This window comes from Ranitomeya imitator, chromosome 7, assembly GCF_032444005.1.
Source record: "Ranitomeya imitator isolate aRanImi1 chromosome 7, aRanImi1.pri, whole genome shotgun sequence".
Taxonomy (NCBI): Eukaryota; Metazoa; Chordata; class Amphibia; order Anura; family Dendrobatidae; genus Ranitomeya; species Ranitomeya imitator.
In genome coordinates, this window is record NC_091288.1 from 143,138,848 (window position 1) to 143,157,180 (window position 18,333).

Here is an 18,333-nt window from a genome sequence, read left to right on the forward strand (position 1 = left end):
TGTAGTCCTTACCTAAGGCTGGATATAGTCAGGTGTAGTCCTTACCTAAGGCTGGATATACAGACAGGTGTAGTCCTTACCTAAGGCTGGATAGACAAACAGGTGTAGTCCTTACCTAAGGCTGGATATAGTCAGGTGTAGTCCTTACCTAAGGCTGGATATACAGACAGGTGTAGTCCTTACCTAAGGCTGGATAGACAAACAGGTGTAGTCCTTACCTAAGACTGGATATACAGACAGGTGTAGTCCTTACCTAAGGCTGGATATACAGACAGGTGTAGTCCTTACCTAAGGCTGGATATACAGTCAGGTGTAGTCCTTACCTAAGGCTGGATATACAGACAGGTGTAGTCCTTACCTAAGGCTGGATATACAGACAGGTGTAGTCCTTACCTAAGGCTGGATATACAGACAGGTGTAGTCCTTACCTAAGGCTGGATATACAGTCAGGTGTAGTCCTTACCTAAGGCTGGATATACAGACAGGTGTAGTCCTTACCTAAGGCTGGATATACAGACAGGTGTAGTCCTTACCTAAGGCTGGATATACAGTCAGGTGTAGTCCTTACCTAAGGCTGGATATAGTCAGGTGTAGTCCTTGCCCAAGGCTGGATATACAGTGAGGTGTAGTCCTTACCTAAGACTGGATATACAGTCAGGTGTAGTCCTTACCTAAGGCTGGATATACAGTCAGGTGTAGTCCTTACCTAAGGCTGGATATAGTCAGGTGTAGTCCTTACCTAAGGCTGGATATATAGTCAGGTGTAGTCCTTACCTAAGACTGGATATACAGTCAGGTGTAGTCCTTACCTAAGGCTGGATATACAGACAGTTGTAGTCCTTACTTAAGGCTGGATATACAGACAGGTGTAGTCCTTACCTAAGGCTGGATATAGTCAGGTGTAGTCCTTACCTAAGGCTGGATATACAGTCAGGTGTAGTCCTTACCTAAGGCTGGATATACAGTCAGGTGTAGTCCTTACCTAAGGCTGGATATACAGTCAGGTGTAGTCCTTACCTAAGGCTGGATATAGTCAGGTGTAGTCCTTACCTAAGGCTGGATATACAGTCAGGTGTAGTCCTTACCTAAGGCTGGATATACAGTCAGGTGTAGTCCTTACCTAAGGCTGGATATACAGTCAGGTGTAGTCCTTACCTAAGGCTGGATATAGTCAGGTGTAGTCCTTGCCCAAGGCTGGATATACAGACAGCTGTAGTCCTTACCTAAGGCTGGATATAGTCAGGTGTAGTCCTTACCTAAGGCTGGATATACAGTCAGGTGTAGTCCTTACTTGCGGTAGCATTACCAGAGAGATCGTGGTGGCGATACCTGAGAAGTTGCAGAGTCGTTACCCTAGAGATCGCTGTGGCGTTACCTGAGAGATTGCTGTGGCGTTACCAGAGAGATCGCGGTGGTGTTACCCGAGAAGTTGCGGTGGCTTTACCCGAGAAGTTGCGGGGCTTTACCCGAGAAGTTGCGGCGGCTTTACCCGAGAAGTTGCGGCGGCTTTACCCGAGAAGTTGCGGTGGCTTTACCCGAGAAGTTGCGGTGGCTTTAACCGAGAAGTTGCGGTGGCTTTACCTGAGAAGTTGCGGTGGATTTACCCGAGAAGTTGCGGTGGCTTTAATCGAGAAGTTGTGGTGGCTTTAACCGAGAAGTTGCGGCGGCTTTACCCGAGATGTTGCGGCGGCTTTACCCGAGAAGTTGCGGCGGCTTTACCCGAGAAGTTGCGGTGGCTTTACCTGAGAAGTTGCGGTGGCTTTACCCGAGAAGTTGCGGCGGCTTTACCCGAGAAGTTGCGGTGGCTTTACCCGAGAAGTTGCGGTGCTGTTACCCGAGAAGTTGCGGTGGCTTTACCCGAGAAGTTGCGGTGGCTTTAACCGAGAAGTTGCGGTGGCTTTACCTGAGAAGTTGCGGTGGCTTTACCCGAGAAGTTGCGGTGGCTTTACCCGAGAAGTTGCGGTGGCTTTACCCGAGAAGTTGCGGTGGCTTTACCCGAGAAGTTGCGGTGGTGTTACCCGAGAAGTTGCGGCGGCTTTACCCGAGAAGTTGCGGTGGCTTTACCCGAGAAGTTGCGGTGGTGTTACCCGAGAAGTTGCGGTGGCTTTACCCGAGAAGTTGCGGTGGTGTTACCCGAGAAGTTGCGGTGGCAATCCCTGAGAGGTCACAGAACACCCCTATTCTCCTGCATTACCCTGCGATGATGCCACCCAGCGATGTCAGGCTGCCACACGTGTCGTCAAAAGTTGCAATTAAGGAGAGAATAGCACAGGGTAATGATCAGGATGGACGGATGCTTCCAGCAGACATCGTCCTGTAGGTCTGAGAAGGAACAAATCTCACATAGCTCTGCGCCATATACACAGGACTTCCAGGGAGAAGATCGTTCGTACACCAGAGATGACATTATCGGCCGATAATTGGGGAGAACTATCAGGATCTGCCTGATCCGTTCCATCTCCCTGGCCGGCTAGAGGTGACGTATAGGGCCACCCGGTACCCGAGCCTCCCCACTCACCGGCTGCACACGGCGCTGCTCACTCGTCGCTCAGTGTCTCCGGTCACTCCCAGATCCCGTTACTACAGACGCTTCTCCCGGCGGAGCCGCAACCTCGCCAGGACCGAGCCCTGTCATTGGCACATCTCCGTTGCCGTAGTAACCAAAGATGCGAAACATTTCCCCGCCCTGCATTCACAGAACGGAAAGACGTGAGAGGAAAAGAAATGGCCCCTGTCCGCCATCTTTAGTAAGGGCAGAGTGTTTTAGTGTATAACACAAAGATAATTAATAATAATAATACGGCTTTGTGGTAAAAGTTCAGGAAGTTAACTTTTCTGTATTACCCTTTAGATAGAATTAGGACATAAAATATTATCTACTAGCCCATAAACAATATGTCCGGCAGAGAGTTAGGCTTGTTCTGCGCAGGCGCAGCACACTAGTACGAGATTGGACCCTGTTCCATGGTGCAGCCCTCGGTCGGTCCTCTTCTCACAGCTCCATGATGCTGCCCCTCATTTCTCGCTTCTCTTCTCCAGTAGCCTCAGCAAAACGCAGCTTCCTATATCGGACCTCACAGTGACTGGACCGAAGAGAGACCCCGCCCCTTCCGGTGACATCTTACCTCAAGAAATCAACTCCGTGCTAGTCGCTACAGTTCAGAGGCGGGGCTATCCCTGAGAGGAGCGGGGAGATGGCGGAGGTGAAAGTGAAGCAAGAGAGCGGAGAGGCGGCCGAGATAGAGAACAGGTGCTGCTGCTGCGCCCTGCTGGGATATGCTGACGTGCTGTAGTCCTTGACATGCTGCACTTAGTGACTGCTGTATTCCTTACTGACATAATGTGCTCCTTACTGACATGCTGCACTTAGTGACTGCTGTACTCCTTACTGACATGCTGCACTTAGTGACTGCTCTACTCCCTACTGACATGCTGCACTTAGTGACTGCTCTACTCCCTACTGACATGCTGCACTTAGTGACTGCTGTACTCCTTACTGACATGCTGCACTTAGTGACTGCTGTACTCCTTACTGACATGCTGCACTTAGTGACTGCTCTACTCCCTACTGACATGCTGCACTTAGTGACTGCTGTACTCCTTACTGACATGCTGCACTTAGTGACTGCTGTACTCCTTACTGACATGCTGCACTTAGTGACTGCTCTACTCCCTACTGACATGCTGCACTTAGTGACTGCTGTACTCCCTACTGACATGCTGCACTTAGTGACTGCTGTACTCCCTACTGACATGCTGCACTTAGTGACTGCTGTACTCCCTACTGACATGCTGCACTTAGTGACTGCTGTACTCCCTACTGACATGCTGCACTTAGTGACTGCTGTACTCCCTTCTGACATGCTGCACTTAGTGACTGCTGTACTCCCTTCTGACATGCTGCACTTAGTGACTGCTGTACTCCCTACTGACATGCTGCACTTAGTGACTGCTCTACTCCCTACTGACATGCTGCACTTAGTGACTGCTCTACTCCCTACTGACATGCTGCACTTAGTGACTGCTCTACTCCCTACTGACATGCTGCACTTAGTGACTGCTCTACTCCCTACTGACATGCTGCACTTAGTGACTGCTCTACTCCCTACTGACATGCTGCACTTAGTGACTGCTCTACTCCCTACTGACATGCTGCACTTAGTGACTGCTCTACTCCCTACTGACATGCTGCACTTAGTGACTGCTCTACTCCCTACTGACATGCTGCACTTAGTGACTGCTCTACTCCCTACTGACATGCTGCACTTAGTGACTGCTCTACTCCCTACTGACATGCTGCACTTAGTGACTGCTCTACTCCCTACTGACATGCTGCACTTAGTGACTGCTCTACTCCCTACTGACATGCTGCACTTAGTGACTGCTCTACTCCCTACTGACATGCTGCACTTAGTGACTGCTCTACTCCCTACTGACATGCTGCACTTAGTGACTGCTCTACTCTCTACTCACGTGCCTCTCTCATTGGTGACGCGACGCTCTCGTTGGTAACATTTCTTCTCAGAGAGGAAGACAACTAGAACTCCAGTGACACCTATAGGAAGTAGCAACCCTAAAAGACAATATCGATTCTCTAATGAGTTTTGTCACATGACTTAGGATAAAAGCCAAAAACAAATTCTCAATTTGCAGACACTGTTTCGGGCTACTGCTCCTCGTCAGGGCAATGTATGAGATCTGGTTTGGCTGGGTGACGTACCGCACTAGTTGGTGACGCACAGCTCTCGGTGATGTTCTGCACTAGTTGGTGACGCACAGCTCTCGGTGATGTTCCGCACTAGTTGGTGACGCACATCTCTCGGTGATGTTCCGCACTAGTTGGTGACGCACAGCTCTCGGTGATGTTCCGCACTAGTTGGTGACGCACAGCTCTCGGTGATGTTCCGTACTAGTTAGTGACGCACAGCTCTCGGTGGTGTTCCGTACTAGTTGGGGACGCACAGCTCTCGGTGATGTTCCGCACTAGGTGGTGACGCACAGCTCTCGGTGATGTTCCGTACTAGTTGGTGACGCACAGCTCTCTGTGACGTTCCGCACTAGTTGGTGACGCACAGCTCTCGGTGACGTTCCGCACTAGTTGGTGACGCACAGCTCTCGGTGACGTTCCGCACTAGTTGGTGACGCACAGCTCTCGGTGACGTTCCGCACTAGTTGGTGACGCACAGCTCTCGGTGACGTTCCGCACTAGTTGGTGACGCACAGCTCTCGGTGACGTTCCGCACTAGTTGGTGACGCACAGCTCTCGGTGACGTTCCGCACTAGTTGGTGACGCACAGCTCTCGGTGACGTTCCGCACTAGTTGGTGACGCACAGCTCTCGGTGACGTTCCGCACTAGTTGGTGACGCACAGCTCTCGGTGACGTTCCGCACTAGTTGGTGACGCACAGCTCTCGGTGACGTTCCGCACTAGTTGGTGACGCACAGCTCTCGGTGACGTTCCGCACTAGTTGGTGACGCACAGCTCTCGGTGATGTTCCGCACTAGTTGGTGTCAGTTGGCGCAGTTGCTCCCGACTTGCCGTTCTTATTTGGTAGACCCTCAGACAACAGATTAAAAGCAGCATTCAATCTGCAAATTTGGCATTGTCTTGAAGCAACCAGGCAAACCATGTATGACTTAGTCTCTTAGAAAGCATCCATCAGAAATCATCAGTGTACGGCCGGCTTAGGCTGGTTTCACACTACTGTTCGGCAGGGCTGCGGATGGCAGCCTTCTTCCTCCGTTAAGCCCCGCCCACTGCCACACTTCTTCCTTCAGCTCTGCATGCGTCCTGCGTACTTTATCTATAACATTCGGTACACAGGCCATGCAAATGTATGCTGATTTCTCCGCATTCTTCGTTTTGTTTGTCTCTGGCCACTGGACAAACAATTTTCGACGGATGCGGCGAACGATAGATGAAACGTGAGGCCATCTGTCGCTAATACAAATCTGTGAGAAAAAAAAACGGATCCGGCGGCATCAGTCGCCGGATTTGTTTTTTTCAAAAGTCGATGGATTGCGACTGATACCAAAAAGTGATGTGTGAAAGGGGCCTAAGGGTCCATGTCCTTAGTCCCCCACCAATAGATGAAACCACTGTTCTGAAGGGCAGCTCTTGCTTGAGCTGCACACACCTTGACTGGTTCAATATAGTGTACAGGTCTGTACACAACTCTGAGAGTGAATATACGGACCCCTAGAGCCCGTACACCGCCCTGTACACACTGTCATTCACGAGCTGTGCACTTCAGATTAACACAAAAATAATTAATGTCTTGTGACCATTCGGAATGTACAACTTACAAATATGAAACTTGACTACAACTAAAATGTAAATATTTATTGATAATTTTTTAACATTTTAAAGACATCAACAGGAATAAGGAAGAAGCAAGAGAGGGGCATTATGTCCATCATAATCAATTTATACTACAATACCGGTAAATTATGGAAAACTTTAACAAAGTATCCTTATTTCATCAGAATTTCAATATAGTAAATAAGATAATAAAGAATGAGTTTAAAATGTAAATACTGATGATAGACCTTTGATGAGCACCATATTAGGTAATATAAGTCATGCAATGAGTGTATTACATGAATTACACCTAGAAGCAAGTATAAATAATGAACTCCAAACATGAAATGATTACTTGCCTGCTGACTGATGCAAAGTGACCAGTGTTAAAAAGTGACTGATGATTGAGGAAGGTGCAAATAAGTGCCTGTGCATGAATAAGGTTCTATTTAGGAGGATGGCACATACCCCCTGTCTGTGTTGTGCCCATGCGCGTTTTGCCAAAGCTTCAGAGCGGCTTTTTGACTCATTGGTGGAGTGTCAGGACCCAGACCCCCAACGATCAGCAACACTATGCAGCGCTAAACGTTTAATTAAATCATAGGAAAGATTGATCAAACTGTTTATCTTGACAGTGATGGACTGTGCAAGTTCTGATAATCGCAATTTAATGTGACCTTGCTTTAAACGTACATTTAAATGTAAAGTCCGATGCCCCTCACTTCTGCATTTGGAGGCTGATGACACTGTGTCTGCACATGACTAATGTATGGAGCAGGTGTACATTACCCGCTAATCATACTCTCGTCGCTACAGCTATGTATGGAAGAGAATATGTAGAGTAGGTACAGCCAGAAAAAATATACAGCATATGAATTGTTTTGAGAACCCTACTATTAGAAGTGGAAATAAAGATTAAAAAAAATTTGTGAATGAAATTAGCGGAGCAAGAAGAACTGACTACAAACTAAAATGTCTATACATTGGTGGGATAATATATATGATTGGTATACAAACCTTGAAGGCTACAACTTATTAGAAACAGGCGTAACAGTAGGGGAGGAGGTGTTGCATTGTATGTTAAGAAAACGTATATCTCCTCAGAGATCCAAGCTTCAGAGAATGGTAGCTCTGCAGAAACTGTTTGCGCATGGAGAGCAGAACTGAAAAGACTCTATTGTAGGTGTTTACTATAGGCCACCTGGACAGACTGAAGATATGGATGAACTCTTTTTACAAAAAAAAAAAAGTAAGACATTGATCATGGGAGATTTTAACTATCCAGGTTTGTTGGGAATCTCTCTCAGGCAAAAGTAATGGTCTAGAAAATGTTTATCTTCTGCTGACAACTTTATCTTTCAAAAGGTAGAAGAGAAAACAAGAGGTTCTGTAATCTTGTACCTAATTCTTTCCGACAGGGAGGAAATGGTTAAGGAAGCAAAGGTGGCTGGGAATTTAGGGGCAGCAATCACGCTATCCTTGAATTTTGAATTACAAGAGGAGGAAGACAAATGTGGACTCAGACTTTAAGGTTGGACATCAGAAAGGCAGATTTTAATGAGCTCAGAATGAGGGTAGGAAGCATCCGATGACTGGGTGTTATAAAGGACAGAAATGTCCAAGAAGGATGGGAGATTTTGCTAAATAAAATTCTCACTGCACAATCCGTAATAATCCCGAAAAAAAGGAAGTATTAGAAGCATTCAAAGAGACCTAAATGGATGAACACAGAACGTACACTTGTTAAAAAGGGAAAAAAGAAATGTATATTAAATGGAAAGACGAGGGCATATATAAAGACGAATATAATGCTGTCTGTAGGGAATGCAGGGCAAGCGTTAGAGGAGCTAAACCCAGTAATGAAGTGAACCTTGCAATGGAGACCAAAAGCTATAAAACAGGATTTTGGGGGTCACCATGAAGACCATCGACCATGTGATCGCATCGTGTTGTGCCGATAGGAGCACAGAGGGAGCTCACTCCCTCTGCGATATCGCTGTCACTATTGACAGTGGCATCACAGGGGTTAAATGCCCGCTATCTGTGGTAGCACCGATTGTGGGTGTCAATGCAAGGTGTCAGCTCTCACATAGCGATCACAGCGCTGTATCTATATGGTGGTGTGATGAAACGCAGCTCCCGCCGCGCCGTATATCTATATGGTGCTTGTCAGGAAGGGGTTAAAGTGGAGTACCACAAGGCTCTGTCCTTTGCCCAGTGTTTTTCAACATTTTTATAAATGATCTAGTTAAGGGAACTGAAGGTAAACTAATCAAATGTGCAGACGATGCAAATCTAGGAGAGATGGCTAGCGCTACATAAGAAAAAGGATTCAGAAGGATCTAGATAAGTTAGAACAATCGGCAGCAACTAATAATTATTTAACAGGGAGAAATGCAAGATTTTACATTTGGGCAAGAAAAACAATCACATCTATAGAATGGGAGGAATAGAACTAAGCAACAGCACATGTGAAAAACACTTGGGTATACAAATTATACACATACTGAACATGAATCAACAGTGTGATGCAGCAGCAAAAAAGGCAAACACAGTTCAGGGATATATTAAGAGAAGCATAGAATCTAGATCACGTGAAGTCATTATTCCCTTCCACTCCTCCTTGGTCGGGCGGCATCTGGAATACTGTGTACAGTTCTGGGCACCACATTTTAAAAAGACATCAACAAACTGGAGCAAGTTCAGAGAAGAGCTACAAGGATGGTAGCGGACTGCAAACTATGTCCTACAAGGAACGGTTAAAGGATCCAAGAATGTTTAACTTGTAAAAAAGAAGGCTAAGAGAAGACTTAATAGCTGTCTACAAATATCTCAAGGGCTGTCATAGTGTAGAGGGATCGTCCTTATTATCATGTGGACATGGGAACACGAGAAGCAATGGGATGAAGCTGAAACGGAGAAGATACAGATTTGATGTTAGAAAAATACTTTTTGACAGTGAGTGGAACAGGCTGCCATGAGAGGTGGTGAGTTCTCCTTCAATGGACGTCTTCAAACAGAGGCTGGACAGACGTCTGTCTGAGATGGGTTAGTGAATCCTGCATTGAGCAGGGGGTTGGACACGATGACCCTGGAGGTCTCTTCCAACTTTAACATTCTATGGTTCTATGTGCAGACACGACTCCCAATGCATAAGTGAGTGGCGATGGGCAATCCCTTTAAATACCCTACAATTAATGTGTTCTGCGTCTTTGCTTGTGCAGGATCTCTGTTATGTCTGATAACTTACTGTACTTTGTTCTATTAATCTAAATTTCAGGATTATTGAGCTCTGTCAGCAGTTCCCTCATGGAATCACTGATCAAGTTATCCAAAATGAGATGCCTCATATTGAAGCCAAGCAGAGAGCTATGGCCATTAACCGTTTGCTGTCTATTGTAAGTTTTATAAGGTTGTCTTTACACAATGTGGTCAAGAGCAGTTAAGGCTACTTTCACACTAGCGTCGTTTGGCCTCCGTCGCAATGCGTCATTTTGGAGAAAAAACGCATCCTGCAAAGTTGCCCGCAGGATGCATTTTTTTTTCTCCATAGACTTTCATTAGCGACAGATTGCCACGGATGCGTCGTGTTTTTGCAGTCCGTCGGGATAAAAATACGTTGCATGCAACGTTTTTTTTGTCCGCCGGTTCTGCTCTTTCCGACCGCGCATGCGCAGCCGGAACTCCGCCCCCTCCTCCCCAGGCCTTACAATGGGGCAGCGGATGCGTTGAAAAACTGCATCCACTGTCCCCGTTGTGATTTTATTTCACAATATACGTCGTTCCGACGCACTGCGACGGGCCCATACCGACACTAGTGTGAAAGTAGCCTAAGGTGCTTCCAAAACTAGTGCCATGATGCGGAGTGGGGGAGGGGGGATGTTGGAGTTGACAGCCGCTAAAAATGCTATTGTTAGGCTATGTGCACACTTTGCGGATTAGGCTTAGGAATTTCTGGTGCGGATTCTGCTTCTCCTGGCAGAAAACGCACCTGCGGATTTGTCGCATTTTTTGTGCATTTTTGCAGCGTTTTTTGTGCGTTTTTGCTGCGGTTTTCTTGCGGATTTGCTGCGGTTTTTACCCTTGCGGTTTTCTATAATGGAATGGGTACAAAAAGTGACATGCAACTTCTTTTAAACCGCAGCGGATTTTCCGCAAAGTTTGCACATCATTTTTTTTCTCATTGATTTAAATTGTACTGTAAATCAATTGCGGATCTGCAGCGTTTCTGCACCGGAAAAAAACACTGCGGATCCGCAGAGAATCCGCAACGTGTGCACATACCCGTAATGTCTATCTGAGCAAATTTCACAATACAATCTGCATAAATTATTTAATAGATCTGATAAGGCTGTCTTCTTTAAACAAATTTATACAAGAATGGCTGTTAACCCCTTTACCCCCAAGGGTGGTTTGCACGTTAATGACCGGGCCAATTTTTACAATTCTGACCACTGTCCCTTTGTGAGGTTATAACTCTGGAACGCTTCAACAGATCCCAGTGATTCTGACATTGTTTTCTCGTGACATATTGTACTTCATGACAATGGTAAAATTTCTTTGATATTACCTGCGTTTATTTGTGAAAAAAACGGAAATATGGCGAAAATTTTGAACATTTCGCAATTTTCCAACTTTGAATTTTTATGCAATTAAATCACAGAGATATGTCACACAAAATACTTAATAAGTAACATTTTCCACATGTCTACTTTACATCAGCACAATTTTGGAACCAAAATTTTTTTTTGTTAGGGAGTTATAAGGGTTAAAAGTTGACCAGCAATTTCTCATTTCTACAACACCATTTTATTTTAGGGACCACATCTCATTTGAAGTCATTTTGAGGGGTCTATATGATAGAAAATACCCAAGTGTGACACCATTCTAAAAACTACACCCCTCAAGGTGCTCAAAACCATATTCAAGAAGTTTATTAACCCTTCTGGTGCTTCACAGGAATTTTTTGAATGTTTAAATAAAAATGAACATTTAACTTTTTTTCACAAAAAATTTAATTCAGCTCCAATTTGTTTAATTTTACCAAGGGTAACAGGAGAAAATAGACCCCAAACATTGTTGTACAATTTGTCCTGAGCACGACAATACCCCACATGTGGGGGTAAACCACTGTTTGGGCGCATGGCAGAGCTCGGAAGCGAAGGAGCGCCATTTGACTTTTCAATGCAAAATTGACTGGAATTGAGATGGGACGCCATGTTTCGTTTGGAGAGCCACTGATGTGCCTAAACATTGAAACCCCCCACAAGTGACACCATTTTGGAAAGTAGACCCCCTAAGGAACTTATCTAGATGTGTGGTGAGCACTTTGACCCACCAAGTGCTTCACAGAAGTTTATAATGCAGAGCCGTAAAAGTAAAACAAAAATTTTTTCCCACAAAAATTATTTTTTAGCCCCCAGTTTTGTATTTTCCCGAGGGTAACAGGAGAAATTGGACCCCAAAAGTTGTTGTCCAATTTGTCCTGAGTACGCTGATACCCCATATGTTGGGGGGAACCACCGTTTGGGCGCATGGGAGGGCTCGGAAGGGAAGGAGTGCCATTTGGAATGCAGACTTAGATGGAATGGTCTGCAGGCGTCACATTGCGTTTGCAGAACCCCTAATGTACCTAAACAGTAGAAATCCCCCACAAGTGACCCCATATTGGAAACTAGACCCCCATGGAACTTATCTAGATGTGTTGTGAGAACTTTGAACCCCCAAGTGTTTCACTACAGTTTATAACGCAGAGCCGTGAAAATAAAAAATCTTTTTTTTTCCCACAAAAATTATTTTTTAGCCCCCAGTTTTGTATTTTCCCAAGGGTAACAGGAGAAATTGGACCCCAAAAGTTGTTGTCCTATTTGTCCTGAGTACGCTGATACCCCATATGTTGGGGTAAACCCCTGTTTGGGCACACGGGAGAGCTCGGAAGGGAAGGAGCACTGTTTTACTTTTTCAACGCAGAATTGGCTGGAATTGAGATCGGACGCCATGTCGCGTTTGGAGAGCCCCTGATGTGCCTAAACAGTGGAAACCCCCCAATTATAACTGAAACCCTAATCCAAACACACCCCTAACCCTAATCCCAACAGTAACCCTAACCACACCTCTAACCCTGACACACCTAACCCTAATCCCAACCCTATTCCCAACAGTAAATGTAATCTAAACCCTAACCGTAACTTTAGCCCCAACCCTAACTGTAGCCTTAACCCTAGCCCCAACCCTAACTTTAGCCCTAACCCTAGCCCTAACCCTAGCCCTAACCCTAACCCTAGCCCTAACCCTAGCCCTAGCCCTAGCCCTAACCCTATCCCTAATGGAAAAATGGAAATAAATACATTTTTTTAATTTTTCCCTAAATAAGGGGGTGATGAAGGGGGGTTTGATTTACTTTTATAGCGGGTTTTTTAGCGGATTTTTATGATTGGCAGCCGTCACACACTGAAAGACGCTTTTTATTGCAAAAAATATTTTTTGCGTTACCACATTTTGAGAGCTATAATTTTTCCATATTTTGGTTCACAGAGTCATGTGAGGTCTTGTTTTTTGCGGGACGAGTTGACGTTTTTATTGGTAACATTTTCGGGCACGTTACATTTTTTGATCGCTTTTTATTCCGATTTTTGCGAGGCAGAATGACCAAAAACCAGCTATTCATGAATTTCTTTTGGGGGAGGCGTTTATACCGTTCCGCGTTTGGTAAAATTGATAAAGCAGTTTTATTCTTCGGGTCAGTACGATTACAGCGACACCTCATTTATATCATTTTTTTATGTTTTGGTGCTTTTATACGATAAAAACTATTTTATAGAAAAAATAATTATTTTTGCATCGCTTTATTCTCAGGACTATAACTTTTTTTTTTTTTTTGCTGATGATGCTGTATGGCGGCTCGTTTTTTGCGGGACAAGATGACGCTTTCAGCGTTATCATGGTTATTTATATCTGTCTTTTTGATCGCGTGTTATTCCACTTTTTGTTCGGCGGTATGATAATAAAGCGTTGTTTTTTGCCTCGTTTTTTTTTTTTTTTTTTTTTCTTACGGTGTTTACTGAAGGGGTTAACTAGTGGGCCAGTTTTATAGGTCGGGCCGTTACGGACGCGGCGATACTAAATATGTGTACTTTTATTGTTTTTTTTTTTTATTTAGATAAAGAAATGTATTTAGGGGAATAATATTTTTTTTTTTTTTTTTCATTATTTAGGAATATTTTTTTATTTTTTTTTACACATTTTGAAAATTTTTTTTTAACTTTTTTACATTGTCCCAGGGGGGGACATCACAGATCAGTGATCTGACAGTGTGCACAGCACTCTGTCAGATCACTGATCTGACGTGCAGCGCTGCAGCCTTCACAGTGCCTGCTCTAAGCAGGCTCTGTGAAGCCACCTCCCTCCCTGCAGGACCCTGAACCGCGGCCATCTTGGATCCGGGGCTGGAGGAAGCAGGGAGGGAGGTGAGACCCTCGCAGCAACGCGATCACATCGCGTTGCTGCGGGGGGCTCAGGGAAGCCTGCAGGGAGCCCCCTCCCTGCGGGAAGCTTCCCTATACCGCCGGCACATCGCGATCATCTTTGATCGCAATGTGCCGGGGGCGGTCCGTGACCACTCCTGGCACATAGTGCCGGATGTCAGCTGCGATAAACAGCTGACACCCGGCTGCGATCGGCGGCGCTCCCCCCGTGAGCGCCGCCGATCGCGCTGGACGTACTATCCCGTCCGTGGTCATGGGGGCCCACCCCACCTCGACGGGATAGTACGTCCCATGTCAGAAAGGGGTTAAATTCTTTCCAACAAATTTCCTGCCCACAATTTAATGAGAGCATTTAAGATGGACTTGTGTTAGTTTGAGGATCATACAGTCATTCTGCCATGGATTTTCAAAGTAAGTACAGCAGCATCATCAGTCGTAAGAGAACTACCTAAAGGGAATCTGTCCGCAGGTTTGTTCTATGTAATTCGAGAGCAGCGTCTGCAGTTTGTATTGTGAAATCTGTTAGATCATGCAGTCCTCTAAAGTGAGCGCTGTTAATCACCATAATGGTAGGTCTGTGGGATGCTAATTGAAGGTGCAGAGCGGTGCACTGAACTTTTGTTTTTGTTTTTTTCCCAATCCAAAGGTGTGCTGAAGACCCCCATTTATATGTCTAATAAAACTATTTAGAAAAAATAAAACACTGAAATCTACAGTACAGGAGTCTATATAAGGGACTTTGCCCCTATAAATAATAATAATAAATAATAATAATTTTATTTATATAGCGCCAACACATTCCGCAGCGCTTTACAAATTATAGAGGGGACTTGTACAGACAATAGACATTACAGCATAACAATAAGCACAGATCAAAACAGATACCAAGAGGAATGAGGGCCCTGCTCGCAAGCTTACAATCTATGAGGAAAATGGGAGACACAAGAGGTGGAAACATCATCCATAGACTTATCCCCCTATAAAAATCACTCTTGTACTGTAGATTTTAGTAATTTCTTATTAATAGTTCAGCTTAGGTTTTTGGGGTGTCGGACTCCTTTTTATTTATATACTTATCAGAACCAAAAACAAAGGGCACAAGGAATATAGAAAATATATCAAAATAGACTTTTTCGTGTAAACTACATATAAAACTTGTCAAAGTAGAAATGGATACTATTGGTCAGATTAGAAAGACAAACTGCAATCTGACGTGCTAAATACAGGTTAACGATATTATTAATGGACTCAGTGGCTACCAAAAAGATCCCATATCAAGGGTGAAAAGGAAAATCAATGGTACAAAAGAGGAGACTTAAGAATCTAAAACAATACCCTATGCAAAGGCCGATCAACAATCATCAAAATAAGGCAAAGTGCCATATAGCAAAATGAAATGGTCCATCGGACCAAGAAGAAGAATCGACGAAACGCGCGTCGGGGTAGGACGCAGCAATCCTGACATACTATCCAGGTATTTAGCACACGTTAGGCATTCTAATATGTGGTCTATTTCCGTTTACATATTAAGGGTATACTTGGTCCGATGGACTTAACATGCACTTAGACACCTTACAATATTGCTGTCAGGTTTTCCATTTTCGGATCTGATAAATGTTTACCTTGTTTACATTTTGCTATATGGCACTTTGCCTTATTTTGATGATTGTTGATCGGCCTCTGGATAGAGTATTGTTTTAGGTTCTTAAGTCTCCTCTTTTGTACCATTGATTTTCCTTTTCACCCTTGATATGGGATCTTTTTGGTAGCCACTGAGTCCATTAATAATATAGTTAACCTGCATTTAGCATGTCAGATTGCTGTTTGTCTTTCTAGTCTGACCAATAGTATCCATTTCTACTTTGACATTAAGTTTTATATGTAGTTTACATGAATAAATCTATTTTGATATATTTTCTATACATTCCTTGTGCCGTTTGTTTGTTGTGGGTTCTGATAAGTACGTTCATATACGGAGTGTGACCTTTGTTCTGGGTCTTTTGAGGACTATATGTATAAATCCTTTTTATTTATGTTGACTAAAAAAAAAATCTTTAATTTTCTAGGGTCAGTTGGATCTTCTTAGAAGTGGCACTGGCCTTTTGTACAGGCTGAAGGACATGCAAACTGCTAGGTGAGAATTATTGATGATCTGGTTTAGAAAATAATATCTTGTGTGAAAAAAATGACTTTGTAAAAAAAAAAAAAAATCATACTGTAGTTTTAATGTTGGCCACTAGATGTCAGCCCACAACATTACCGCAGATCATTTATCAGCCCTTACTACATTTATGGCTGCTGGAAACCTGCTCCATAGATGCAAACATCTTATGGACCTGAATATTTCTTTGATTTGTCACTACAACTATGCTTTATGGAAAACTGTCAGCATAAAACAAAGCTTCTATTGTACTGTTTTGGTTTATGGTTACGTAGTTATCTGTTTGCATATATGATGTTTAGGGTAAACAGACATTGTGGCACATTAATGATAGAGGTAATAGTCAGAACGTCACGAGAGCTGTAAAAGTGGTAGAAATCTGTATAGCCTTGTTCTTAAAATGCATCTGTCATAAGATCTTACAGTATAAAATGCATACATTATTAAATAGATCTGTTTGACCTGCTGAGGCCCCTAGTGAGTAGTGTAAGATGCCAGCAGCAGCAGGGAGGAGGGGCACTGAGCTGGTCAGCAGGCTAGGAGGATATAGATTGAATGTAAAGGGTTGTTCCATCTGAGGCTTTTATGACCTATCAATGGTACCTGTCAAAAAACAAGTCCGCTCTCCATAAATGTCACAACGGAAGAACCTCTTTACACTATTGAAAATCTCTTATGCATATCTCAAGGCGAGATGCAAGGCATCACCCAGTCCTTATGGTTCCATATGCCTTCCCTTGAAGCAGTGTGTTTAGGGATGAATACCTCTGTAATACAGCATATATGGTGCGCCTTGAGTCCATGCATTGCTATATTGGTTTGGGTTCTTTTTTCAAAGTGGTAATTCCTTTACGTATGTGTATATAAATATCTATCTCTATCGGAAAAGTTGTGGAATTATGGAATTCACAGGATGGATAGACTTGTTAACCCCTTACGGACATCGGATGTGATAGTACGTGTGAGGTCAGAACACCCACCTTGAGGTGGGCTCCGGCAGTGAGCCCGCATCTCAGCCGGGACATGTCAGCTGTTTTGAACAGCCGACATGTGCCTGCAATAGGTGCGGGTGGAATCGCGATCCACCTGCCGCTATTAACTAGTTAAATGCAGCTGTCAAACTCTGACAACGGCATTTAACGCTCTTCCGGTCATCGGGCCGGAAATACGCGCACCGCTGACCCCCGTCACGTGATCAAGGCTCATCGGTTCGTCGGCATAACAACTAGAGATCTCCTTGAGACCTCTATGTCTATGGTTTTTGATGTCGGATTGCTATGAGTGCCACCCTGTGGTCGGCACTCATAACAATGCAGGAATTCAGCTACATAGGGGCAATCTGAGCATTGCTGCTATGTAGCTGAGCCGATCGAGTTGTGGCAGCTTCTATTGGCACAGGCTATTGAGCATGGCGAAAGTAAAAAAAAAAAAAATTATATATATATATTTATTTATTTATTTTCAAGCAAAAAAGAGGCAGCACTCCATTGTCTTGAATATCTTGTGCAGAGTTTATTCAGACCCACATGTCTTTATCACGACGTTTCGGCTCGAACTGAGCCTTTCTCAAGCAGTGAGTGAACCATTTGTGTGCATATAAATACATTCTAAGCCATAACCGTCTGTGCTAGTGCTACTGTGTATCGTTATTCTAATAATGTTCATGAACTCTGTTGTATGATATTTTGGGTCCCAATGAGTCAGTAATGTGAATCAATGGTACAGTCATTTTTCCAGTGTTCCAGCTCTGCGGCACATTGATTTGACCTTGGAATCACTGGTACAGTCATTGTTCCAGTGTTCCAGGAGCCATTTTTTAAAGTTTTTTTTTTTTTATAACACCAGGCTGCATGTTGCTCGTCTAATTGTGAGCAGCCTGCATGGCTAAAATTGGCTACCATAGCCTGCAGCGTCTGCCATTGAGCACATCTCTGACATTATTGGTCGGCAATTGCAAAGGGAGCTGCCAGCAGCAGATCTTGATGATTTGCATGTCCTGGTGCATTCAGAGTTGCAGAACCGTTTCAGACAGCCATTAATAACCTTATTGATAGCAGCAAAGGTGTGTAAGTGCGGGGATTTCTGCATGTGACGCTTGTACGCTGTACTGAATAAATTGAGATGTTTAGAAAACTTTGCATTTTTTTCATTTGATTAACAAGTCTATCCATCCTGACATTTTCATAATCCTACGACTTTCCCTTCTTGGTGTTGTAGTCTCACTGTTGAGGTGTATATATGTAATTTAAACAAAGTACCTTATTGATGTTCTTTTCGCCCTCCCTTTCTGGTATGTAGCAAAATGAAAGGTTCTGATAACCAGGAAAAGTTAGTCTATCAGATTATTGAAGATGCCGGCAATAAAGGTATGTTTCACTCTGACCATT

The 18,333-nt window shown here is 44.1% G+C and overlaps 2 protein-coding genes across 3 annotated transcripts in view; one reads left to right on the forward strand and one right to left on the reverse strand.

Annotated features, from left to right (window-relative positions):
* LOC138644939 (double zinc ribbon and ankyrin repeat-containing protein 1-like) overlaps positions 1-3,087 on the reverse strand; it is a 161,141-nt gene extending 158,054 nt beyond the window's left edge. Inside the window, exons 1-2 of the mRNA XM_069733874.1 lie at positions 2,845-3,087; positions 2,519-2,686 (exon numbers count right to left, since the gene is read on the reverse strand). The gene's annotated coding sequence lies outside the window, so the exon portion shown is untranslated. The remainder of the gene's footprint in view (positions 1-2,518; positions 2,687-2,844) is intronic.
* The window catches only part of POLR3F (RNA polymerase III subunit F), a 35,834-nt gene continuing 20,470 nt past the window's right edge, over positions 2,970-18,333 (forward strand). Inside the window, exons 1-4 of one of the 2 annotated variants that reach the window (XM_069733878.1) lie at positions 2,970-3,250; positions 9,582-9,699; positions 15,852-15,919; positions 18,245-18,312. In XM_069733878.1, coding sequence (XP_069589979.1) covers positions 3,195-3,250; positions 9,582-9,699; positions 15,852-15,919; positions 18,245-18,312 — 310 coding nt within the window. In that variant the 5' untranslated portion in view covers positions 2,970-3,194. The remainder of the gene's footprint in view (positions 3,251-9,581; positions 9,700-15,851; positions 15,920-18,244; positions 18,313-18,333) is intronic. The other variant, XM_069733877.1, reaches the window with a different exon arrangement.